Here is a 27,715-nt window from a genome sequence, read left to right on the forward strand (position 1 = left end):
TAGTTTTAAAGAGGAAAATTAGTGGTGACTTTCAAAAAAAAGTTGATATTTGAAAGAACAAGTGTGTCAGAAAAGAGAAGATTTCAGGGGGATGAGGTCTGAAAGTAGGAGGAAACAAGATTTAAAGTTAAAATATCAATTTCTTTGAGAGAAAAAGAAATTGTCACTATGTAATATATAAAACTTCAATGTAAATTTAGTAAGTTATAAAATTATAATATAAAGCTATGCATCTGAGGTGAGCTCCACTTTAGTTTATAAATTTCAAAGCTTCCTACCTGACATTTTCTTTGGTTGTCTAATAGACTTTTTAGACAAGACATATCTAAAATTAATTTCTAATTTCTACCATATCCAAACTGCTTAATTCAGTCTCCCCCATGTTAACATAAATGGCAAGTCCCCATTCTCAGTTCTCAAATCAAAAACCGAGTGTTGTCCTGACTCCTTTCTCTCTCTCATACTCAATATATAAGTCTTCAGCACATTCAGTTAAGTCACCATAGCATATATGCTTTATCAATAGCTCTCAACTTCTCCATTTCTAAAACCTTTGGTTCAGCCTCCATGATTTCTCACCCGCGTAATAGAAGAGCAATGACTTTCTAAATTCCTGTTTCTTCCTGTACTACTTCTCAGACTATTTTCAACACAGCATTCAGAATGACCCCTTTAAAGTATAAGTCATATCATGTCACTCTCTGGCTTAAAGCCCTCTGATAACTTCCCATCCAAATAGCTTACAATGGTTTATGTTCCCTACAAGATCAGCCCTCCTTTTCAGCTTCAGATTTCCTCTTGCCTCACTAACACTTGCCTCCGAGGCTTTTCTACTTGCTATTTCCTCTGCTGTGAATTCATCGACAAGTAGAAAATATTCTATTTAAAGCTTGGAGAAAGGTTCGTTTCGCTAACGAGCAAGTGAATCACATATAAATATCACAATATATCACTTAAATTCGTGCTCCAGTGGCCTTATAAATAACTTCATACATAAATTTTTGGGTTATCCAACAATGTTAAAAAATAGGATATATACATTTATAAATGCCAAGGTTCTATTCTATAATTAAATAAAAGAATAAAGAGATTTAGCCTTAAATTATAGCAACTGAAATTACTGTAAAAAGATATAATACTGGGTATACTTTTTTTTTTTTTTAAGTAAGCTCTATGCCCAATATGCGGCTTGAACTCAGGACCCTGAGATGAGGAATTTCATGTTCTACCAACTGAGTCAGTCAAGCGTTCCAATACTGGATATACTTACTTTCTCTTCTCACTCTAAAATACATAACCTTAGTGGTGACAAGAACAATATATTGGGTAGAACTGTAATAAAATAGATATCTTTTAAGTATTTTTAATCAGAATTTGTATTTGAGATTATTTTTAAAGAAAAAGAAGATAACTGAGTGAGAACAAAGAGACAAATATACCAGGTATTTAAGATTAGTTACTAGACACGAATTTTAACTCAGAATTTCCCAGAAACCAAGGCCAGGTGGAAATGTATATGTTGCAATATAATTCCATTGTCTGATAAATGAGAGTATGTTTAGATATTTGGTAACAGCATTTCCCAGATTGAAATCTCAAGAAGTATTTATGAAAAGAACTCAAATATAAGAATTTGGGGATAAATAATGTGCAATGTTTTAAACTTTAGTTTGCTCCGATTTTTGTACACTGACTTCGACAATCAATGGAATGACCCTAAATTTTAATTGGAGTAAAGAATTGGAATGAAAAAGAGATGACACTATTCAGCTACACTACTTCACAGTAGGTAGAGCATGGTGACCTTAGCATGTAAAAATCTGAAAGGAAGGAGTACACGCCTTTCGACAGTCTCTCGGCAGAAGTCTTTGTATCGTTAAATCAAAGAGGCTGTGCAAAGAAAACATCATGGAAATATAGGGAGTTGGGCTCATCTTGAAGAACTTTTGTATTTGAGGGAATAAAAAAGACAAAAGATGAGAAAGATCATGGACACAGCCTCAGGGACAGGCCTAATACTCAGGAACACAAGAGTCATTTCAACAAATAAAAAGCAGTTTTTGAATCTGTATACTTTATACAGCCAGGAATAAGGGAGCATTGCAAAGGACTTTGCCAAAAAAACCCAGAACGATTAATATTTATATTAGCAGGGACTGGGTAGTAGAGAGCCAATGAAAATTTCAGAGTTGTGACCTAGCAATTTATAGTCAGGTTTATCTGGCACAAGTAGGTACAACTGTTGAAAGAAAGAAAGAGCAAGAAAGAAATTAATGTAATCCCCTAGGTTCAATATATTGAGGAACAGTACACTTTTGAGTACTGTCTTAAAAAAGGAAGGTTTTCCTCATCGTCTCTCATATACCTCTACTAGGCAGTGTGTGACATTCTGTAAACATAGCACTAAAAGAGAGAAAATTCATGTTCTCTGCACCAATGATGTTTAATGAGTAGAGAAGAAATGCCCTTATGGGGTCCCTGAGTGGCTCAGTTGGTTAAGTGACTGCCTTCAGCTCAGGTCATGATCCCGGAGTTCTGGGATCAAGTCCCACATCAGGCTCCCAGCTCCATGGGAAGTCTGCTTCTCCCTCCGACCTCCCCTCTCATGTGCTCTCACTCTCTCAAATAAATAAAATCTTAAAAAGAAAAGAAAAGAAAGAAAGAAAGAAAGAAAGAAATGCCCTTCTGTAAGAAATTAAGCATGCACAGTGAATGTCATAATATGGGAATCTCCACGTGCTACATGCAGATCCAGGCCTGAACGTTGGAAGGAAACTACACTCCAATCTGTAACAGTGAAGTTGAGGCTAATCTGGAATCCTAATGATGAGCAGGTATTCTTGGTGAAGAGGAGGATAGTGAGGTGAGGGAATTGTGCGCCTCAGAGAGGGATATGAGGGAAAGCCTGGTGCTTATAGGAAGGGAGACGTCTGTACAATGGAAAGGGGTTGGAGAGAAAATGTGAAATAAGAGGCAGAAGAAAGAAACAGGAAGCAGAACCTGGTTCTCTTACACAGGGCATTGAGGGACCAGACTTCATGCCAAGGACAAGAGAGACACTGAGACCTTGAGGAGATTTTATGCATAGTGACAGATGACAGATTTTCCCTTTCAAAATACCATCTTAAGTTCAAGTGAGAGAATGAAAGTTTACTAAAGGCAGGAGACAATTTAGGAGTCTGCTAAAGAAAATCTAGTTGAGAGATGATAGGACCTGACCTAAGATAGTAACCAAGATGGCCTTAATGTTCTCCTCAGCTTGACTAAATTTTAGACAGGCTTCTTTCTGACTCTAGGTCTCTGACCTTTTCTTTTTATATAGTATATAGTTTACAAAAGTTGTTGTAAATTCTTTCTTTGCCCCTTTAAGATGTAAATATTCCTAAATATTTCTCAACAGCTTTATAAACAAGGACTGTCTTTCTCAAGAACTAAGAAGCTGTCCCTTTGACACGCCATCATCAAAGAAGATAAAGCCTCTACCTCCTAGGCTTAGTAGGAGGGCGGGAACCTAAATTTAGCAGCATCTTGCTCCACGTTATAAAAGTACCTCCTGCCATGAAGATAGAGAAATTTCACTTTTCCTTTGGGCAAAGCCAATTAGTGAAAACAGACAGCGTACAATCTCCCTTATCCCATCTCTGAAAAATCTTCAGCCCTTTGTTCTAGGAGAGTCAAAGGCAAAGTTCTGTTCTCTTACCCCTAGTGCAATAGCTTTGAATAAATCCTTCCTTTCCTGTTTAACTTTGTCCAGTGCAACATTTTCTTTCAAGGTAGTGATAGTGGAGGTGGTGAAAAAATAGAAAAGTTCAGAAAATATTTAGAAGATAGTAAAGCTGGAACATGTTGTATGCCTAGCTGTGGAGGGGAGTAAAAAATCATTCCCAGGTTCAGATGTGTTCTATGAAATGTACAGAATTATCAGGAATATACCGTAGATTTGAAACAGCAAGTGTCACAAGCCATGTGAGGAGAGGAAAGTTGCGAGCCTGCCAGTATTTGTCAGAGCTCACGACACAGGATGTGGTTACCTTCGCTTGTATATGTAAGACATCTGAAATCTTGGGATGTATGAGAGCGTTCAGGAAAACTGGAAAGAACTGGAGGACTAGAGAGCTTAGATCAGAGCTCCCGTGAAACCCTTATGCTTGAGAAGTAAACAGAGGAAGAGGAAACCATGAAGCACTGAGAACGATCAGCCAGAAAGATAGGAAAGCAGAGTTATTGCCAAGTACACAAAAGAAATTAAAGAAACTGCTGAAGAGAAAATGCATTGCCTAGTATAACGCTGCTTGAATAATGTAACTTCATCGGCTTGTGCAAGCTGCATTTGTCATAGTAACCTAAACCAAATTATATCATGAAAAAGGTAATGAGGTCATGTCTTACTATATTTTGTATGTTAATTCAGTATAATATGGAGTTACTGAAAGTGTCTTCTGATAATAAGTAGGGCCTATTAAAATGTTTCTAATTTTTAAAACAAGCTACCCATTCATGGCATTTTTTCTGTCTTCATGGTGGAGAATATCCAGCTGATTCAGCATCATAAAAAGCCACAAGAAGGATGTTCTCCCAATTACCAACATGATGTTAGAGTGTACATGGCTATTTATTTTTTACCCCAAGAAACATCTCCTGTATTTTAACATTTGACATGCTCCCATTCATTTGCTGCTGTTGACGTTTTGAGGTTGTGTCCAGTAACCTAGGCAACTGTTCTTATTTCTGCCCCAATTTACTTCTATGTATAGAACTTATACAGATTCAATGGACTCAAAGATACTCCTTAAGGCAGAACAGACTTACAAAATATATACTCTTAAGGGAAGATAATATTAAAAATATGAGAAATCTTAATCACCAAAGACTACATATTACTGTTTGTTTAATTTTGGATCATCAGTAAATATGACAAATAATATATCTTTTAAAAGGTGGTATAATTTTATCATGCTGAAATATGATCTGATTGTAATCATAATTACCAATTTCTAAGTTTTTGTCTTTCTTTTTTTTTTTAGTGTTATGTCCACTAAACTGAATTTTAGCATTTGGAGATCACAACTTCAAATACTCTCAAATGAAAATCTTGGTCAGTACTGACCTTGGTCAGTAATGTTAAATGAGTTCCCTCTTTCATTCCTCATCTACAAGACGCTATCATCAAAGTTTAAATTGTGTGAGACTGAACAAAATCGTCTATTTAGTTTTGGGACCTATTCGCTTTCAAGCTATATTGGCAGAAGGAAGAACCATTAGAACATAAGTTCTTCTTAGGAGTAGAAAAATAAAAGGAAATTTTATTTTTTTAATTTTAATTCCAGTATAGTTAACATACAGGGTTATACTACTTTCAGGTATGCAATATAATGATTCGAAAATTCTATACATTACTCAGTGCACCTAATGAAGACTGTACTCTTAATACCCTTCACCTATTTCACCCATCCCCCCACTGACCTTCCCTGTGGTAACCCTCAGTTTTTTCTCTATAGTTAAGAGTCTGGGTTTTGTTTTGTTTTAGGTTTGCTTCTTCTTTTAATTTTTTCATTTATCTTGTTTCTGAAATTCTACATATAAGTGAAATCATATGGTATTTGTCTTTCTCTGACTGACTTATTTCGCTTAGCATTCTCTCTCTAGATACCTTAGATCCATCCATGTTGTTGTAATTATAAGATTTCCCTCAATACAAGGTGACTTTAAATGACTGCTTGAAAAACTGATTCTAACATGCAGCCTATAAATGTCAGGATGAGTGACTTTTTCTTCTTCCAAAGTTTTTTAAACTTTGGAAATTAAGCCCTGTGTAACTTGATGAAGGTAAGTGAAGACTGAGAGAAATAGAAACTAATGGATCATCACAGTACCAACATTCTACAAAGAAGAAAAACTCCCAGGGCAGGGCCAGGCATGCAATAAAGAAGAAATTACAAACTTGACAATTACTGGGTCAAATTTTCTGTTTTATCTCACTATCAAGAGCTGGTTTTTATGATCACTATTTCAGTTCTACATTATATATGTGAATTATATATATATAAAGTGCCAGCATCATTAAAAATCGCATTAATGTCATCTTCCTTCTAATCTCTTGCAGCTGTTTCTGATAAGCCCTCCTCCTGGGGGGGGGGGAACTGCTTCAAAATACTTCATAATAGAATTTCCAGCATGTCAAATTGTTTAGCACCACAAAACCAAAAACCACAGGAATCTCATTCTAGAAGACTGAGACTTGTACTTACAAATTTCTTGAGCTACTCAAAAGGAAGTCAAAGTATAACACCAACATATAATTCTACACTTATCATGAAATTCATTTTTTTTTAATAAAAATAAAAATTGAGGGCACCCCGGTGGCTCAGTCAGTTGAGCATCTGCTTCAGCTTGGGTCATGATCCCAGGGTACTGGGATGGAGTCTGGCATTGAGCTCCCTGTTCTGTGGGGAGTCTACTTCTCCCTCTGCCCCTCCCACTGCCCGTGCTCTCTCTCAATCTCTCTCACAAAAATAAATCAAAAGATTTCACACAAAAAAAGTAAATATAAATAATAGATAATAAATAATAATAGTAAATAAAAATAATAGAGGAACAGATCTCACAAAAAATAAATAAGTAAAATCTTTGAAAAAATTCAAAATTGATTGAAAACTTCACATGTGCCAAGAACTGAACTGAAACTTTTCATTTATCTCATCTTCAAGAATGACTATAAAATAGATACAATAATTAATATGATCATCACAATTTTACAGATTAGAAAACAGTTTGAAATGTATAATAACTTTTCGGAGATCATATGGATAGTAATAGGTGGAAGCCAGATTTGAATCAAGGCTTATCTGACTCCCAAGTTTATACATCTCTACATTATAAGTCAATGCTAGCAAAGGCAAATCACTTGCTCACCCATTCCACTCACAAAACTCTCTTTCAATCATTTTATTGCTTGTTTTGTTGTTGTTGTTGTTGTTGTTAAGTTCCATACCCAGCATGGGGCCCCACATGAGGCTTGAACTCACAACCCTGGGATCAAGTCAGATAGTTAACAGACTGGACCACCCAGGTGCCCCATATTCTCTTAAGTCTTCCTAAAACCCCAGGAGGCATGAAAAACATACTTTGAGCCACCACTCTGCTGATACTTTATTTCCTGAGAGTCTCTTATTCCTGCTGCCCCTCCTGCAAACAATAAATAATTGAGACAATAAATAAATGAGGGAGGAAATCCAGGAATTAGAATGTTCCCTCTATTGAAGTATCACAGAGACCAACTGGATAAAAGCCTGAGGAGTAACTGCCTCACTTGCCCAGATTCTGTGTTTGGAGGCCCAGGATTGTTGTCCTACAAGGTCTGCCGCTATCTGACTCTATCTGATTAATATGCAACTTCATCAAGGGAAAGTGATCCCCTGGGGAGAGACTGACAAGGTCTGGGCATCATTATGTAGTTTTAAAATTGTAAACAATAAAATGATTTTGTTATTGATGGAAGATTGTAGCATTGAGACATTTTGAAACTTGTGAGGCTTAAACAAGTCTGATACTTAAGGTTTATGGTCTTCAGTTTCAGGAATTGTTTTTCTAGCAGAGAAATGATAATACCAACTCCATAATACTGGCTGTGATAATAGGAGGGTAATGAGATCTTAAGGAATGGTGAGATTCTACCCCGGTTTACAAGGGTGTTACACTGGACAGAATGTGGTTCATGCCAGAAGACCTGGTATTTGGTTCCAGTCTACGTGATTTGCATAACGTACTGAAATTCTTTGAGTTAAATTCCCTAATTAGTATAATCAAGGGAAAAAGAAAAATTCCACAGCTTTTGTTAAGTAAGACACCAATTTGGAAATATTCTGTAAGGTATAAAGTGTTAAATGATAACTGGCACTGTTCTGTTTAAATAGAAAATCTGAGTTAACATGTATTGAGTATAATCTTTTAGAAAGCTTTTAGGACTTACCAAAAAGTCTTATTACCAGTAGGTTTAGAAATTTGATGATCTTAACAGGAATCTATTTTCATGTCTCTTTCAAATTTGAGTTTTTCAGATAAAAGATTTCTATTTTATCCTTGCTAAGAGCATGATCAGAATAAACAATGAGATCTTTAAAGAATGTTCTGTAAATCTATAACAAAATCACACTCCTGTATCACCGTGGAATGCCTGATTACTGGATATAACCACAGTATTGGTCTAGTGAGTATTCGTGTTTAATAATTAAGATAATCACTAATTTCCAGTGCTGTTCCTCTGCTACTTCATAAGGCATGCAATATTGGTCTTTTAGTATTTCGCTCTGATTGACTGTGGGCTCTAAATCATTATTTGTTGGTTATAGACCTTTACAATGCCCAGTGGCATTTGCTACTGATGACAGCAATAACAGATGATGTTGAGCCAAAGCTACTGGGAGTGAAATGCAAAAAATAAAATGATAATAAATAACTGTCACTCCATGACTAAACAGTGCCTGAAATTAGTTCTATGGCATGTTCCATATAGCAGAGTCTGCATAAGCCAAGAACCAAAAAGGCATTTAGCAACAAACAAAAAGGAACCCAAACACATGTTTTGTTCAGTGACCAGAAATTCTTCATTGAGCATGGCATGAGTATTCCAAAAATTCTCAACAGATTCCATTTCAAAATCTTATCTCAACCTGAAGGTATCTGGAAAATGTGTCAAAAGACAGACAAAGCCCAATGGATGGAAACTTCAGGAATGCTGGATAGAACACAGAGATAAAGTCTCAAATGGATATGAGACTGAACATAGAAAGATAAGCATAGAGGTACAATGATAGAGAATATGGAGTCTGTTAGGGTGTCAGATGCCTGAGAGAAATCATAAAACCTGTCAACATGTACATTTTGCTCAGGTGGTTTGGGCGGGGGACAGTCTGAGCTGTCCTGCCATGAGCACGGATTCTGTAGGAATAAACTCACAAATCAGGTTTTCAATAAGAGGTTGTTATTTGAGTTAAATTGTCAATGCTAAATAATAATTATTCTTTAAATTTTAAAAGAAAATTTGTATCTTTCCTCCAGTTCTCAGACCACTACAGCATCCTTTCATTCCACTGATGGTGAATAAAGTTTATTGTGGTGGTGGTGGTGGCTTGTTTGCTTGTAAAGGATTCATTCCACTAATTCTATATTTTGAGTGAGTTGACATGTGGTAATCACCCAGGTTCTTTGTCTGAAAACATAACCCACTTACTAGACAAGTTATATAAATCTGCACCTCAGTGATCTTATTAGTAAAACCAGGATAATGTATCAGTATATCAAAGTTAATGTGATAATTAAGTAGTTTATGTACTCTGACTATCTTTTCTTGTTTTCCCTCAAAAGCAGAGCCTAGGAATGGAAAGTAGCTGATTCTGGGATGAAATCTTGGGGAACAGAACTAGGAGCCTGGGAAGACTGGATCAGGAAAGAAAAAACAAAAAACAAAAACAAACAAACAAACAAAAGGAGAATAAATCCAAAGGTATATTATCAAACTGTTCACTGTGGTGGGAGGTGTGCCTTGATCCCCCTGGGAATCCTTTGGAGACCTTTGCAAAATGCAAAATGGTCCATCCAGGGAGAATAAGAGTATTCATCAAGGTTGCTCTGTGGAGTGTTAATGCCTCACATAAGATTGTGTATGTATTAGAATATCTGATCAGCTTCCTGAGGGATTCTACACAGCAATTTCAGAGAAGCCTCAAGGCAGGAAGTGAAGAAAATCTAAACTACTTGGAATTTATGCAGAGAGATTTACTAGAGCACAGAGTGGCCAGGTTGAGTGTAACGTTGCTCCCAGTAGATTTGATGGTTAGGGATCTATCTTGCCAAGAGACTGTAGTGAGGTTATTGCCCAGGGGCATTCCAGATGAACTGTCCTGTCAGGGAACCGTGCACAGTGGAACACAAATCCAGAATACAGAGCATCTCCAGGGTGATTTCTACATGGTTAGAAACAGCGGCTTTTATGAATGATTCTTAAGATCCAGGACTATCGAGATCATCAACTTCTTAACCTACAATAGTCAGGTTGCCATCTAGCTAGCTGGCCTGTAACCTCAGCCAAGAACAAAAACACAATCAAAATAGTAGTGATAAGAAGGTTATTTTCTTAGCATATGAATTTTAAGGTTTATAAAATACTTTCTTTTGCATTATCTTGAAGTTATCAATAATGCTTGAGAAGGTATGATACTATTTTTCTCATTTTCTTTTTTTAAAGATTTTATTTATTTATTTGACAGACTGAGATCACAAGTAGGCAGAGAGGCAGGTGGGGGGAGGGGAGCAGGCTCCCTGCTGGGCAGGAAGCCTGATGTGGGGCTCTGATCCCAGGACCTTGAGACCATGACCTGAGCTGAAGGCAGAAGTACCCCTATTTTTCTCATTTTCAATGAAGAAATATGAAGTTTCTAAGACTTAAGGTCTTAACCAAGGCTTTATTGTCTACATGTGATGATCCAGAATGAGAACTATGGTATGTTTATCCTAGTCCCAGCATCCTACTAAGGTTACCTTTATTTTAACAAAATTTGCCCTTATCAATTACCTTTTAAGTCCTGACAGCTACCTCTGCCTCCAGTGACTCAGACGCAGTGAAGTGAATTACTCACTCACTTAGCTGAAAGCATGAGCAAACTATGTTATTAGCAAAATTTATTTCCAATTCCATTGCCATTTGGAAAAATTTCCTTCTTAACAAAGATGCCTACTAGATTAGAAGGAAACTTCTTTCAGATGCCGGGTGCCCCCAGACAGTTCCCAACATGAACTGGCTTCTGGAGGGCTGGGAATTAACCCAATAACCAGCACGGAATGTAAGCTTAAGAAAACCACCATTTCTAATAAAACGCAGGAGGACTAACATATATCAGTACTAAGTAATCTGAATATTTGAACACGTGGAAATTTATTAAATTTATCTTTTCCTATCCATCTCCAAATGTAATGTCACTGAATTTAAATAACTAATAGTAGTAATAAGTGATGATAATTATACTATCCTTATGACAACTATAAATAATAACTCATGATTATTGAGAACTTACTATGAGTTAAGCAGTGTGTTAAGTGCTCTACTAATTAACTGAGTTACCCCCACAATAGCTCACATATAGAGAGTATTCGCGGTATCTTCACTTTACAAATCAGAGAACCAAGTCAGAGAAAGGCTGAATGAGTTTTCCAGGTGACACAGAAAAGAAATGGCTAATTCAGATATGTTCTAGTCTTAGCCACTATGCTGTATCGCCTGGCTTTCAGACCCAAGTTCTGCAGTTGGTCTGCAGTTGCTTACTATCATTGGCTAGCAAACCAAACTTTCACATATTCCCAAGCACTGGGTATAAGTAAAGTGAAATACAATGCCACAGAATAATTCAGAAGTCGATTATCATCATTGGAGGCATGTGTGTGAGTGTGTGTGTGTGTGTGTGTGTGTGTGTGTGTGTCTGTGTTGAGGGTAAGAGAAGGCGGCATTGCAGAAAGGAAGAAAAGTATAGGGGTAGTTTCTCAGAAATACATTTTTTTCTAGAATTTAGAATTCTAGAAATCTAAAATACCTTAACTTCTTGGTTTCTCTTTTCTACTTTAAACAAATGTGTACACATTTCAATTCCATATTCCCATGACTGGTATAGAGATTAGAAGTGGTATGGAGTAATTTACTACCTGACCAGAAATGGTCTCACTGTGAGTTTTCAATGTCAAGGAAGTCATTCCCCTCATGCTACAGCCAATGCATTCTGGGGTTCTTCCTCCTGGGCTTTGTGAAACTGGCTCCAGATCCTGAAGTCCCTCCTGTGAGAGGCTGCCTGATTGACAACAAGAGGGCACAGCCTACAGCTCTCCTCCCAGGGGGCTGACTTACCCTGTCAGTTTTCCCTTCAGTCTGAACGCTGGTGTGACTGCGCACCTCATGTTCCTCTTCCAAGTCAGAAACATCTTCGAGTTCCTCTGGGGTCTATAAAAAGAAAGCAAGGCATTGCTGGTGAGAATGCAAAATGGAAAACAGTCTGGCAGTACCTCTGAAAGGAAGCACAGAGTTACCAATATGACCCAGAAGTTCTACTCCTAGGTGTATACCCAAGAGAAATGAAAATATATGTCCACACAAAAAGTTGTAAAAAGAAATGTTCATAGCCTTGCCAATCGTAATAGCCAAAAAATGGAAACAGCTGAGACAAATATCTACTGAGGAATAAGCAAAATTATATAGAATAGACTATTATTTGGCTAGAAAAAGCAATGGAGTACTGATACATGCTGCAACATAGGTGAACCTTGAAGGTGTTATGGTAAGTGAAAATCAGTCACACAAGTCCACATGTTGTGTGACTCTATTTGTATGAAATGTCTACAATAGGCAAGTCTGTGGAGACAGAAATTTGTCCAGGGGTTCCTAAAGGAGGGGAAAGGAGGGAGGGGGCAATGATGGCTTATGGGCATGCAGTCTCTCTTTGGGATGCTCACAATGTCCTGGAATTAGATAGTGGTAATGACCGCATGATCGTGCGTGTATACTAAAATAACCCAGTTTTACACTTTAAAATGGTGAATGTTAGGTATTTGAATTATATCCCAATAAATTCTGAAAGAAAAGAAAGCAAAATAAGCAGGGGGAAGTTTTTCTCTGGGTGAAGAGCGATTTGGCTAACCATGATGTAGTCATCACATACCAAGGTGTTCACATGTGATATATGGATGGTATAATTCTTTTTTTTTAAATATTTTATTTATTTATTTGACAGAGAGAGATCACAAGTAGACAGCGAGGCAGGCAGAGAGAGAGTGAGAGGGAAGCAGTCTCCCCGCTGAGCAGAGAGCCTGATGCGGCACTCGATCCCAGGACCCTGAGATCATGACCTCAGCTGAAGGCAGCGGCTTAACCCACTGAGCCACCCAGGCGCCCCGGATGGTATAATTCTAATTAAAACTATATGACATGGAAATGGCACCGAAATTATTAAGCATTTAAATTTTCTAGGAAATTAAAGAGTAAATATTTTAACTTCAGTGTATAAATAGCTAATCTACTTCCATTTCCTTTTTTTTTTTTTTTTTCTATTTCAGCTTAAACATCTTGTATCTGGGTGGTGTCAGGCTCCAGAAGACCTGGCCAAACCTTCCTTCCCTGACCCAACCTTCCTTCCCTGACCCCTCCACTTCCACAGTGCTGATGGTGATTATACTGGATTGCACACTGCTGCTGAATCGGGCAGCCAGTTGTTGTTTACCCTGTAATGTAAGGACTTGGTCTCCCAGGCTTACTGTCCTATCACTACAATGAAGTCTATCCATGCTTTTGAATGGCTGAAGCAAAATTATCAGCGATAGCTGAAAAGAACATTGGATATGAGCAAAACAAAAGATATCAATGGCAACAGCAAACACTCATTCTCACCGTATCTCTACTGTGCTTCCATTTTCCATATTTCAAACTAATTTTTTTGTCTTATGTTGTAGTATCCAATCTTAATCTTCACTGAATCTTGAGTATCAAATCTAATCTCACTTACTCTCTTCTCCTTAATCTCACTGGGGCAATAATTTAAGGATATCTGTCATTATTGAAAATCCAAGTAAATACTTAACAAGAATAAATTTGATACTTGTTTTCATTTAAATGATGTATGATTCATGTAATACAGAGTCTTGGTAAGAAATCCAGAAATCAAACAGATTTCATGAAAAGCTACGGGATGTGAAGTGGGAGATCTCTTCTTTACACCTGGCTGTTAAAGACTAGTCAGGGGCAGGGGATGCCTCCTCAGTCTGGCCCTGGTTTCCCTTAAACCTTGCTTTGCACACAGGCCCTTTATTTATTTTCAGGGCTGTGGCGAGTTTACCTTCCCTTGGGACCACTCCAGAGATGGGAACTTGCCATAATTACCTCACATTGTGGATAAACTACCACTTTCCTACTACTAATGGTCTTAGATTTTTTTTTCCCCATCTCATGATTCTTTAACCTGCATTTTCTTTGCTTTCTAAGACTTGCACTGAGCATCACCAACCCTCTCCATTTATTTCAACTGACTCCTACTGGATATTAATAGCCCCCTCTTGCCAAGGTCTCTGATGTGCTTGAGTAACTGTTGGGTATTTTTATCTCTGCATGCAGCTTCTTTTTACAACAACTGTGTGCAGTTATGTGCACTGGGCAATTTATTCTTTTCTCTTAGGTATTAATACCATAAGTTTACCACTGTGGAATTTCTACACAATCACATGTTTTATTATTAGCTGTTTTTGTGTATTCTTCCCACCTTATTTGAGAAAGAATCTTTGCAATTTCCTTCCTGGATACATCATCAGCCCCTGAAATATCCGAATAAATTCAGTTGATCAGATTTCTTTTCTTAGGTCCTGTTGTTTTGCAACTGATGGCTGCCTGGTGCCACTATTGGGATCTGTTCCTTACAAACGTCTGCTTTTAATTTCTTGGATTATACTCTACCATGAAGTGACATATTACTTAATCATTGATTCCAACATTTTATTCAACTCAAAATAAAGTGATTTAACAGAAACTAAGAACAACTGCTGCTGTCAGAAGTCACAACTACCATTTTTGTTGGTGATACCACAGGAAGTGATAAGCCTGCAATTTACACCCACATATTTCTGTGTTGGGTTGGTTTTTTTTTTTTTTTTTTTTTAAACATAGGACTGACCTCTTCTTTTCAGCAACAAAATCAGTGGGGGAGTGTTCAAAACATTTGCTGGCAGCATTTTGTATTCTGTCAGGCAAGCAGTTAGTTAGTATTGCAAAAATAAAAAGTTGAGTATACAATGTTATTGGTTAAGTGGAAACTAAGACAGAAAGAGGAGCACTCTAATCACTTTTGAGGTGATACATTAACACCTGCAGGGCTGAAGACAAATAATAGAGCAAACATTGTAAAAGGGAGGAGGAAGATGGGGCTACCCTATATTACACACTCTTAAAGACAGCTTGCTTCTATGCATCCGGTAACTTTGGAAGGTGCAAGCATCTGGAAGATGTGTGTGCGTGCATGTGTGTGTGTGTGTGTGTGTGTGTGTGTGTGTATGCGTGTGTGTGTTTAATAGGACAGTGTCATGCAGTAGAATGACCCAATAATGTTGAGTAATACGGACCTAAATTTGAATTCTGGCTCTCCAATTAGTGATTGTGGGGCTTTGGTATTTTGTGTACCATTTTAAATGCTGGTTCCCTCAGAACAAAATTTTAGATAATAATACCTAACCCTGAAGTTTGTTGCTAGGCTCAGTTGTACTAAGATACGTTAAGTAAGGATTGCTTAGCCCATAGATAGCTGGAACGCAGGAAAAGTTTGGTTCGTTCTTTCTATTGCTTTTTCACCTCTTCTTCCACTCTTCTATCTCTCATCCCATCAAAACCCTTTATATTTTTGGATAAAACATTTGTAGCAATTTGAATACTTTCATTTTACTCCAAATTTGTTATTCTGGTTTGATCTAATGCCTACTAGTTGATTCTAGTTACATTCACCCCATTCTGAGTATCTGATGTCCTATGCTACACAGGGTTTATTATAATGCCACACATACTGCTTTCTCCTAAAGTCCAAGTAAAGATCTTTATTTATCTAATTTTATTCATTATATAAGAGTAAAATTATCCCTTAAGCTGGGCCCAGCAAAGATTCACTCTCACATAGATTCTTAGTGATGATGGAAATGACTTCCCCTCTCCAAGATGGGCTGTCTCTAAACCAAACCAAGACTTTTTTTTTTTCCTGGAAAGAGGGTTAATAAAGTCAGTCATTACTCATTTATTTCTCATATTAGAATTCAGAGACACTATTTCATGCCTTTCTATTTAATTCTTATTTGTTGTGAAGCCTTCCTTAGGCAGCTCAGAGGGATTTGAAATTACTTCCTTCCCTCACCTGGTAAAATGGCAAACATATTACCTAATTCTTAGGGTTATTGTGAGGATAAAATAAGATGATGAACTGGAACATTATTCAGTGAATAGAAAGTATTGAAGTTTAATACTGTTTATGATTATTAAAAATTATTATTAATTTTATTAGAAGGCCCCACTTTATTTTTGCAAAAGAGGCCAGAAAAGGTATAGAACTTGGAAATACTCAGGCTGAGGTTTTCATATAGAAACTGGAGCCACAATAAACTATAGTGGCACATTAAACTTCAGGATCACCATAAATTGGTGGTTTTAATGCATATATATACTTACTGAGATAGAAATGACTGCATTTATATATATCTTTTTTCCCCCAAGGCACTTAATATTCTCTACGGACTTTATCTCCCTAATTCTTTCAGCATTCTTAGTCAGACAGTATGCAGTATACTTAGAAATTCACTGGCACAGACTTTATAAATGTTTAATATTAAAATATACAAAAAAGAATTTTGTAGTCACTTAATAGAAAAATGAAGGAAAGGAAAAGAGAAAATTAAGAAGGGAAATAAGAAAAAAAGAGAAAGAAAAAAGAAAAAAGGTAGTCTAGGAACAGGAATCATATTTGACATTTTCCTCTCAAATTAAGATTGAATTCTAAATCCTACATATGACTTAGTCGTAAATCACATTTCTCTGAGTATCCATCCCTAGCTCACTACAATCAAGTAACTGCCCCAGAGGTATCAGGAACAGTCTTGACCCTCCAGGAAGCTATTAGGAAGGGGGATACAGGGCTGCTGCTTCTGAACCAGGCAGTGAGAATAGCACGCTGGGTCAGGCCCTCCTAGCTGAGCTGATAGCACACAACGATTTTGGAATGTCAAAGTGGAAAGTCTATAATTCAAATACATTTTTATAAGAGGTCTAGATATATTAATACTATATTATAAATTATATACTATTATTATTACTATATTGTTAATACTAATAATTTCAAATTCTAGAAAACTAAGAATTGCCCTTTTTTGCTGGAAATACACACAGGCAACTTTTCTATTCCTCGAACATGGCCCACTCATCAGCCCATTCCTCATCAGGCTCTTGGGCTCTTTGTGTCCACTGCTCTCTTGCCTTGTGAGTTCCTCAAGCTCTTACATGGCTGTATCCTCACCATGAGAGCCCAGTTGGCCTATCTGCAGTCCTATCCAGTCATCCCCTCAGTCTACCTAAAAATACCCTTCCCTTACTTCATTCATTTATTACATCACCCTGTATTTCTTTCTTTAGCTCTCGAAAGCTGATCATAACCCTGACATAACCTGAAATTATATTTTTTCTTTTTTTTTAAGAGGGAATATGTTTTAGTCTTATCTCATTAGAACATAACTTCCATGAGGATAAGGATATTGTCTGTCTTTTTTACCACTCTGAGCACCTTGAAACAAAATATACTATGCTTTCAGTGAAAAGATCCTAACTGAATAAAGGAATAAATGATTTAATGACACATAAGCTTTGGTATCAATGTCAGAAGAATGTCATGGAACATTATTAAGCTATAGATTAATGTTTAGTTCTTTCCAACTTCTGCCTTCAGCAAGTGTTGATTTAATGATTCCTTGCTTAAGGGAATGTTTGAGGCAAAGATTCCTCTATTGCATTTTTAAAAAATAAAGATTACGGAAGTTAGAAATAATAGATTTTGTGCAGAGAGAGATCTTGCATAAACTCAAGATTCTCAGATTTGGAAGTCTAGAAAGATATCTGAGTATCCCTTTGAAAGTTCAGGATGGTCATAAAAGAACCAGAGAAAACACCATCTTCTAAACTTAGACCTGAGTTTCACGTCTTCCCATAAAGTATTTTGGAAACAGCAAGTAGTAAACATGAAGGAACTATATGTGCTAGGACAATGGGTATCTGAGTGATAAACAATTTGGGAGAATGACGAGTAATTGATGGGTCATTCTGATGTCTTGATATAGTCTAAACGTCTTGAAAAGAGTCTCCAAACTTGGCACTAGGGACAACTTGCTCTAAATAATTCTGGTTGCAAGATCATCTTGCATATTGTGGGATGTTTAGCACTACCCCTAGTCTCTACCCACTACATGCAGTAGGAAGCCTCCCAAGTTGTGACCATCAAAAGTATCTCCAGACATTTCCAAATGCCCCCTCTCCCCATGGGGAGGGGTATCATCCCTGTTTGACAACTACTGATCTAGAACTTCGGTTCGCCTGGTGCAACACAAGTGATAGAGGTAAAAAGAAGTTTGTTTTCTCTTTAAATGACTATGTTTAAATCCCCCATGAACGGAGGTAAAACCAGGTTAACTCAGGGGGGAAAAAAAAGTCATTTTTTTTTCTTCTACATCTGAGTTTGTAGACTGAAATTCATACCCCCGCATAGCACCATTATGGTTACTAGACAGAAGAGGGCACTCTTTGTTCATTTTAGTCCTAAACAAATACCTGCAAGACTATCGCAGATTTATGACAATAAAATCATAAACTTGGTCGCCGTCGTACTGTCAGCATTTAATGAGCTGCTTTCATTCTGTGGTACTTCTTTCAACTTTTATTAATAATGAAGAAATGATTACCTAAAGATATGCACTGATAATCCAAGTTTGATCACTAATAAAGAGGTTAAAAAAATCAAATTAAGGCATCTCAACTAACATATTTGAGTGTCTATTTTTTATGCATAGAAACAAGCTATTATTCTAGATTCTAGGGATCTTGAGACAAATAAAACATAATCCTTCTCCTCAAGAGAAAGAAAGGGTAAGGATATTAAATGAAAATAAAAGATATTTCCGAGAGTTATATGGTTTGAGATTGAGAATGAATGATGAGACATAGAGAAATTTCCTTAGAAATGTCAGGCAGAAGAGGGAAAGGAGTGTAAAGTACCTCAGATTAACCTGGGGAGACACTTCTTGTATTATCAGAAAGTTGGTGGGGTTGTGCTATTGTGGTAGATTAATGAATTTGAAGTTAGGATACCTGGGTCTTCATTCTAACTTTGTCACCAATTAGTTGTATGTTGTTAGAAAAATGTCATAATTTTTCTAGGCTTCAATTTTTTCATCTTCAAAATTGGGAAGGAAAGTAAGTAAAATTTGATATTTTCTGTTTCTATTTTCAAATTTTAAGATTTTATGAATTCATGCTTAAACTGAAAGAATAATATTAATGTGGAAGAAATGTTTCCTCAGTACTAGGAAATCTCAATACTAGAAGAGATCTGATAAATCCACTAATTTCAGTTGAAACAAATTCACTCCCGTTCATTATATCGATTAGAGATATAGTTCATCTCCTGGACACAGGTATCTTCACGCTCAGGTAAGAAGTGAGAAGGTAGCTAGTATTATTATGGTTTATAACTCTAGTATCTAACACAATGCTGGCAAAAAGTAGATATAAAATAAATATGGTTTTTAATGAATTCATACAAAGAAGAAAATAAATAGAGAAGGAAATAAAGAATAATGTGAATAAAGACATATATCTCTATTTGCCACATTAAATCATTGGTGGGTTTTCTTCTTATAATCTTTCAAAAAACAATTCAAAACTGCCTCTGTGTACCATTATCATCCCTCTATGTTCCAAAAGCCATTTCTTCTTTCCCAACATGCTAAGAATATAACACCATATAAATTATTCTATATGGTGAAACTAAGAATCCTGGGTGAGTATTATATACCTTAAAGGCTACAATGGTTGAAATATAGTTTGACACAGCTAAGTTGCAGAATATATATAAAAAATATATACACTAAAGTAAGAGGAAAGAATACATCTACAATGTATAAGAGCATATAATTAAACATGCAGTCAAATAGCACAACTTGGGCAGATAAATCCTGAACATATAGAATACTGCTGACAGAGGAGACACAATCTCAGTTGTTCATATATTTTCTATGAAATAAGTCTATGAGGGGCGCCTGGGTGGCTCAGTGGATTAAGCCGCTGCCTTCAGCTCAGGTCATGATTTCAGGGTCCTGGGATCAAGCCCCGCATCAGGCTCTCTGCTCTGCAGGGAGCCTGCTTCCTCCTCTCTCTCTGCCTACTTGTGATCTCTCTCTCTCTGTCAAATAAATAAATAAAATCTTAAAAAAAAAAAAAAAGGTAACCAACCTTAAAAAAAAAAAAAAAAAAAAAAAGAAAGAAATAAGTCTATGAGTTTGCTACTTAAAAACCTATCCAGGCCAGCAAACAATCAAATAGTGGATTATACAAAGGGCCTTGTAGTTGAACCTGGATTACGATGATTATCATAAGGGGTGATCATTACAATCACTTAAGTTTATATAAGGCCTTTCCAAGGACTCAAGTAATGATAGAATCACACAGCGTCAAATGTATTTTAACCTTAATCTTTCTTTCTATCAGGAAGCTTGTGGCAGTCGTGCCTCTGTTCCGAAGACACCGATGAGGCTAATAACTGTAGAAAAGCACACAGCAAATCAGCAAGAGAGTCATAAATGAAAGTGACATCATCAATATCCTGGTACTTATTCAACCACCAAATGAGCTGGTGATCCAGCTCCAATTCCCAGGACTGCATATCTAATTCATGGAAACTGTCATAAGCAGTATTCCAGTTGACATTTAAATACAGATATGAAAGACTAATGAAGTCATGAAGAATAGGGTTTGAATGAAAACATATTTTCGGAAAGTTCAAATAAGAAAAATACCCTGATTCAGATCAGGATCCTTGATATTCTTCTTTTTTGGGAACAGAAAGGTGAGGTAATCATTTTTAATCAAGGTCTTAATATTATTCATTAAAAACACTCTGGTGGGTTATTCCACATTCCTTTTCTTATTCAATATTACCAACAAACCTGAAGAGGAAAATGCTATCATTTTCATACCATAGTTGAGGAAACTGAGCCCTAGAGTTAACAAAACCCATCCAGTGTTGGGCAGTTAATAAACAGCTACCTCAGAGTAGGTCCTGTGCTTGTTTTATGAGACAGCTTTGTAGTCACAAATGCATGGCTAATGTGGAAACTGAGTAGTTAAAATTTACAAGTCTAGAAAATAAGCTTCAAACAGTACAAATATACTGCTTATATAGCAAGGCAGGCCAGGTACTTAGGGGTTGTGATAAGCAACACACCAGTAGACTGGTCCTTAATCTCCTCCTTCCCCCTGCTGGATATAATTTCTAGACCTCAGTAAACTTGGCACCTGAAGCAAATGGATGATTCAGCCTTTCTTCATTGCCCCACTGCCACCTCCCTTGAACCATATATTGTATTTAGAAACTCAGCTAAAAGAAATACTGCTTATTTCTTGGGATGGCACTCTGGCTTCAAGTTATACCAAACTTGAGATGAGAATTCGATTTTGGTCCCTAGCATGAGCAAAGGGGTGCTGATAAATTTGGGGAAAAAAAAAAAAAAGCTTCTGAGCCATTCCTCCTCCTCCTCCTCCTCCTCCTTCTTTTTCTTTTTCTTCTTTTTTCCAAATTCTATGTGAATTAAGCTATACAGATCAGCAAACTATTAAATGTTTTGGACACAGCTCTGAGTTTATATCTTAATTCCAAATCATGAGCAGAAAACCTAAGGTAAGTATCTTACCGAAGTTCTTATGTTGAGGCAAAAACTGTGATAGAGCAAAGTATAAAGACTGAGAATCTGGTTCTAGGTCAAATGCTCCCTTTGATAGCTTGTGACCTTGAACAAATACTTCACTTGATGAGAACCCAACTTCTTTCGAAGCGAATGAAAAGGACTAAACTACATGATTTTAAAAATCCCATTCAATTCTATTGTTCACTCTACAAGTCTATTGCAGGTTTGTTTACAATGAACATTGAAACCAAATGAATATTTAAAAAAAAATGTGAAGTAGGACACCCTTTTGAAATGCTGCGTGCAACTTTAAATCACAAGTTCCTTTCGCCTTGTTACCTCTCAGGAGGTTTAACAGAACTTTTTAAACTTGTTTTATCCAGGACTACCTAGGATGATGGTTCTTCACAGGCAGTAAGTAATGATCCCATAGAGAATTAAGCCAGTACAATTACTCTCACTGCTCTGTAGATGGGAGGTGTGCTGTTGTTGGAAACAATACAATAGTGATAGCGAGAGGAGTTGTGGAGGTGGTGGTAATGACGGTGGTGGCAGCGGGAATTGTGGGGGTAGTACCAGCAGCCACAGCGGACGACTAATAACCACACTTGGCCTTCAACTCTTAGTATGAATACTGCTACCATGGAAACCAGACAAATTCTACTGTATTCGAGTGAGGAAAAGCTCACCTTTCCATCAAACTCTATGCCACATAGACTCTCTATATGTGAATTCATGTTCTTACCTTTAGAAGAGACAGCTGACAAGAGGTTATCTAATGGAAAACTTATTAATCTTTCTGTTTATAAAACCTTGTCTACAGTGCCTGGATAGCTCAGTTAGTTAAGCAACTGCCATTGGCTCACGTCATGATCCAGGGGTCCTGAGTTCGAGTCCAACATCAGGCTCCCCCTGCGCTGCAGGGAGCCTGCTTCTCCTTCTCCCTCTGCTTGACACTTGCCCTGCTTGTGCTCTCTCTCTGTGTGTCAAATAAATAAATGACATCTTAAAAAAAAAAAAACTATTCTACAAAAATTAAAATAACAATTTCAGAGCCACCTGGGTGGCTCAGTGGGTTAAGTGTCCAACTCTTGATTTCGGCTCAGGTCATGATCTCAGGGTTGTGAGACTGAGCCCCACCTTGGGCTCTGCACTCAGCACAGAGTCTGCTTAAGATTCTCTCTCAACATCTGCCCCTCCCCTTCCTCCACTCCCACTCTTGCTCATGCGCATGCTCTCTCTCCCTCTCAAAATAAATAAATAATTAAAAGAGTTTCAGAGAATATCTAATGGCAAAGAAAATGCACCCAATACACTTTTAACTTAATGTATACATGCATATATATTCTAATTATATAAAAAATTACATATATACCAGACAGAGAGTTGTGTAGTATCATATGTACTTTTTCTTCTTCATATTGTTTTATTTAAAATTTTTACAATAAATTATTACCTTTATCATCAGGAGGAAAAAACAAGCAATGAGTTACAAGAAAATCTGCTTCAGGTTGAATGTGCCATTTCAAGGACATGTCAGAAAAAAAAAAAAAGAGCAAGATTGCAAAACTCACTGCAATAGGTCTGTCAACGGGGCATGATACTTGAAGCTGATGTGGACACAGACAAAAGCTTTCAATAAGGGGGAGGAAAATTGAAGCATATGTTTTCGTTATCAGAGCAAACACTACAGAGGACTGTGATAGCAGATGCAGAGAAATATCCCATACCTGGTCTCCATGCTATGTCCCCATATTCCATGGTGTCCTTCTTAGCTCTGTGGATATGTAGGAGCTCTTGTTTCATTATTTCACGTATCACATTTTCAGTGTCCTGGAAACTGGTTTTACAAAGCGTTCCTCAACAAAGACTTTGAGGGAAAGGAAAGCTGTGGTTTGATTTCCCAGTGGGGATATATATTTTTTAACCTACAGGAAATCTTTTACTTCCAGAAATTGTTAAGGCAGCCAGGTATAATATCAATGGTCCTAACCAAATTCATCTATCTAGATTTGCAAAGTAATCTCAGGCATGGTAATAAAGCAAAAAACAGCCTGCTGTGTTCCAGCCACGGATATTATGTAAGGCGACGGTGTCCAGACCTGACACTCCTATTTCACTGAACTAAAAAATGGAAAAATATGAATGAAGTTGCACATTACTGAGGAGATGTTGCTCAGGAAGACAGTAATTCAGATCTATATTAGAGTTTTGTACATATTATTCAAGGTTATTGGATTGAAGTTTGCTTTATGGGACATAAGAATTCCCTACACTAGTAGAAAAAGGTAGCTTAAGTTGGCAGCTTATATATAAAGTAGAATACTAGAATGCAACAAAACAAATATTTGGACAACCCCTAAGGAAGAATTATACTCTCTATATAAAGGGATTTTTAAGTCCCTAAACTAAAAGGCCTATTTGTAGAAGCAAGTGAGTACATCATTGTTGAAGATGTCGTCAGATGTAAGTGGCTGTGAAACTACCTCATGGCAAATGCACCATGCTGTTTGTGCACAGACCCTCCCTGATCAATGGAATTAGGACGTGCAGTAGAAGCAAACCTAGTAAGGAAATTAGATTGAAAAAATGCCCATGTGTTCCTCAACACGTTCAGCCTATACATACCATAGAACCCAGTCACTTAACTCCTAAATATTTAATGCAAAGAAATGAAAACCTATTTACACAAAGACTTGCACACAAATAAACATAGCAGCTAGTTTTGTAATAGCGAACTAGTGGATACCGCTCGGATATTCATCAGGGGGCTAATATATCCAACCATATGCCCATTCAATATGATATTATTCAGTGATGAAAAGGAATGGATTATTGATACAAGTAACAATATTTATGGATGTCAAAATAATTATGCTTAGCGAAAGAAGCCAAATAAGAGTACTTATAGTATAATTCTATTTACACAACCTTATAGAAATTATAAAGCAACCTATAGGAATAGAAGCCAAATAGCTGGTCATTTGGGTCTGGGGAGTGAATGATTAGATTACAGGTTTAGATTTTGATGTATATGTCCCTTATCATGATTGTGGAGATAGTTTCTGACCTATATATATTAGTCCATAAAACATACCAAATTGTATGCTTTAATAGGCACAGTTTATTAGATTCAACTTTACACCCATTATGCCATCAAAAATTTGCATTTACTTATTCAAATGCCTATCTAGACGTATATTACACAATGGAGCATTTGTTTGCTTAGCCCAAGACTGTAATTATAAGTGGGACTATGCAACATGAAGTTATTTCAGGTGAGTACATGAAAGCAGGAATACTGTAAGTTCATGTTTAATCAATTAATCTTTAAACTATTTTTTTTTACTATTTAACAAAATAGTTCTCAACTCATAGTGAGAGGCCACACATTTAATCAAAAATGTTCAATTTTTGTTATCAATGTTAATTTTAAATGTGAAACTGTTACCAAAAATGAGCTTCAGTTAAGGGCTCTAATCCATCGGTCATCACACCAGAGGTCCTTAGAAGTAAGAAAGAGTACACCTTTAGTAAGGATAATGCCAACTGCGCGATTTTCTGTTTGTACGTGAATATGAATATGAAAAGACCACTGATGAGAATAACAATATATTCTAGCAGCAATGTGATTTTTCTATCGCTTAACTGTGTTTATAAAATATTAAACTAAGCCTTAAACTTTTTTTTTTAACTTCATTCAAGGTAATGGTTTTCAAAAAACTTGGTAGTAGTTAAATGAAATTATAGGATGCTAATATGAACAATATTAATGATAATACAACAAGGTAATATGAAACTATTTAACTAAATCATAAAGTTATGAAGCAGATTTGCATGTGTGTGTGTGTGTACATGGTTTGAAGCATGGAGAGTCAGACCTCTCTCCTGCCCACCTTTAGTTCCCACCAGGAAGTAATTTTACTCAGGCTAACCATCATAGTATAGGTATCACCACGCTTACACTCTGGAGAACTTAATCCTTGACATGTGAGCAGAAGTTGACCCATGCTATTTCAGAAAGGTATCATCAAACATTTGTTTAAATATGCAGAATTAAAGATAATTATATACCTACACTTCATATTGTATATGACTAATGGGACTATATGTTTAGTTCATATTAAAATATAACAGAGTAAAATAATAAAATAGTAATTACAAATTTTCACTGCAATAAATATAGAAGGCATCTACCGTATTTTATCTGCTTTAATGATGTGTCACTTAGTCTTTTTTCCAGGTAACCTTCCTTCCATTATTTCCTTCTGGATTTATCTAGAAGTAGTCTTAGATGTCATCAGACCCAAACCATGCTTGTTGTTTTGAAAACCACTCAAGTTATCTTAGGTGAATAGTATTAATTTGTCATCTATTTATTAGACTGAAGTGATACAATAAATAAAACTAACAATAAAATATACTATATATAAACAAATAATTCTTTTTTTAGAGCCTGACCAAAAAAATCCCAAGCACTCTTCAGCTGAACTATTGTTTTCTTATTTTTCAACTCTCACCTTTTATTATCTTTCTATTATCTTTCTATTATTATACAAATAGGTTTGTATGCCAATTATTTCCTTTTCCAATATTTTTCTGTCTTAAAAATCCCTTTTCCCTACAGATCTCATTGCTTGACCAGAAACCAGAAATAAGATGTGGTCTCTAGAAAGGAGACACTGTTCTAAAATTAGTTTTACAATAGGAGAGATTTGGAAACCAAATCCCTGCTATCAGTGGGTCAGGATGAAGTAGTATGCCATATTTTATCTAAGAGAATTAGCTTTGATTTAATTAATCGCAATGACTCTGGGGTGTGTGTGAAGGTGTGGGTATGTGTGATGCTATTCTTTTAAAATTTGAAGGTACCAAACATTGCTTTTTATTAATATTCAAAAAGAGAACATTTTTAAATTGAGCTTACATTCAGAAGAAATTCATGGATTACTAACTAGGTATGAAATGTAGTATGTTCAAATGTTACGGGACTGTCACTGTCATCAATCATAGGAGGGCATCATCTTTATGAAGCTAATGGAACATAGTTTAAGTTCTGTGTACTGAGTTTTAGTCAAAATTACATGAATATTGAAATATATTGTTCACATTCTCCTATCAAGATACATCTTTATTTGCTCAGTGGAAAACTTTTTGGTTTATACAAAATGTCCTGTTTGATTTGTTTTGCTAGACTCCATGAGCTGTCCTGTGTTATTTTATCACTAGTATTTACAAATTGCTTTAGCTACATGCTGAAGTGAACTGTACAGCCAGTGAACCTCAAGATCTTCCAGGATCTTGTAAATAATTTTTCTTTATTCTTCATGTTGCTTAAGCATCTTTTGACCCTACTAAGGGATTAGACTGTCAAAATACCATTTTTATTTCAGACCTCAACTCTGGACTCTTTGTATAATGGAAAAAAAAATAACTCACATATTATAAATTGAACTTAGTAAGGAGTAAGTTCAGTGTCTGGGGTCAAAAAGTCAGGATAACTAGCTTCTGCTTCTTGGTTTTTCTTCATTCATTCATTTTTTATTTAATAAGAATTCATTAAAATGCCAGAAAATGTAGTAGTTGCTAATTATAGATGACCAATAAAGAACTGATATTGTATCAAAGCCGTTGGATAATATCACTTATTCTCTGACTATAAAAAGGTTATTTGGTATTGGTTTCATGTACCATAAAATAAAAATAACAATCCCTGCTTTCTTTGTGTTTTACATTTTACTCCTTCTTTTTTTTTTTCCATTTTATTTATTTTTTCAGCGTAACAGTATTCATTCTTTTTGCACAACACCCAGTGCTCCATGCAAAACGTGCCCTCCCCATCACCCACCACCTGTTCCCCCAACCTCCCACCCCTGACCCTTCAAAACCCTCAGGTTGTTTTTCAGAGTCCATAGTCTCTTATGGTTCGCCTCCCCTCCCCAATGTCCATAGCCCGCTCCCCCTCTCCCAATCCCACCTCCCCCCAGCAAACCCCAGTTTGTTTTGTGAGATTAAGAGTCATTTATGGTTTGTCTCCCTCCCAATCCCATCTGGTTTCATTTATTCTTCTCCTATCCCCCTACCCCCCCATGTTGCTTCTCCATGTCCTCATATCAGGGAGATCATATGATAGTTGTCTTTCTCCGATTGACTTATTTCACTAAGCATGATACGCTCTAGTTCCATCCACGTCGTCGCAAATGGCAAGATTTCA

General features: G+C 36.5%; 1 protein-coding gene across 1 annotated transcript in view; it reads right to left on the minus strand.

Moving 5' to 3' along the window:
- Positions 1-27,715, minus strand: part of CTNNA3 (catenin alpha 3) — a 1,394,003-nt gene that overhangs the window by 158,506 nt on the left and 1,207,782 nt on the right. Inside the window, exon 12 of the mRNA XM_046026581.1 lies at positions 11,891-11,983. Within this exon, the coding sequence (XP_045882537.1) occupies positions 11,891-11,983 (93 nt within the window). The remainder of the gene's footprint in view (positions 1-11,890; positions 11,984-27,715) is intronic.

This window comes from Meles meles, chromosome 13 (assembly GCF_922984935.1).
Source record: "Meles meles chromosome 13, mMelMel3.1 paternal haplotype, whole genome shotgun sequence".
NCBI lineage: Eukaryota > Metazoa > Chordata > Mammalia > Carnivora > Mustelidae > Meles > Meles meles.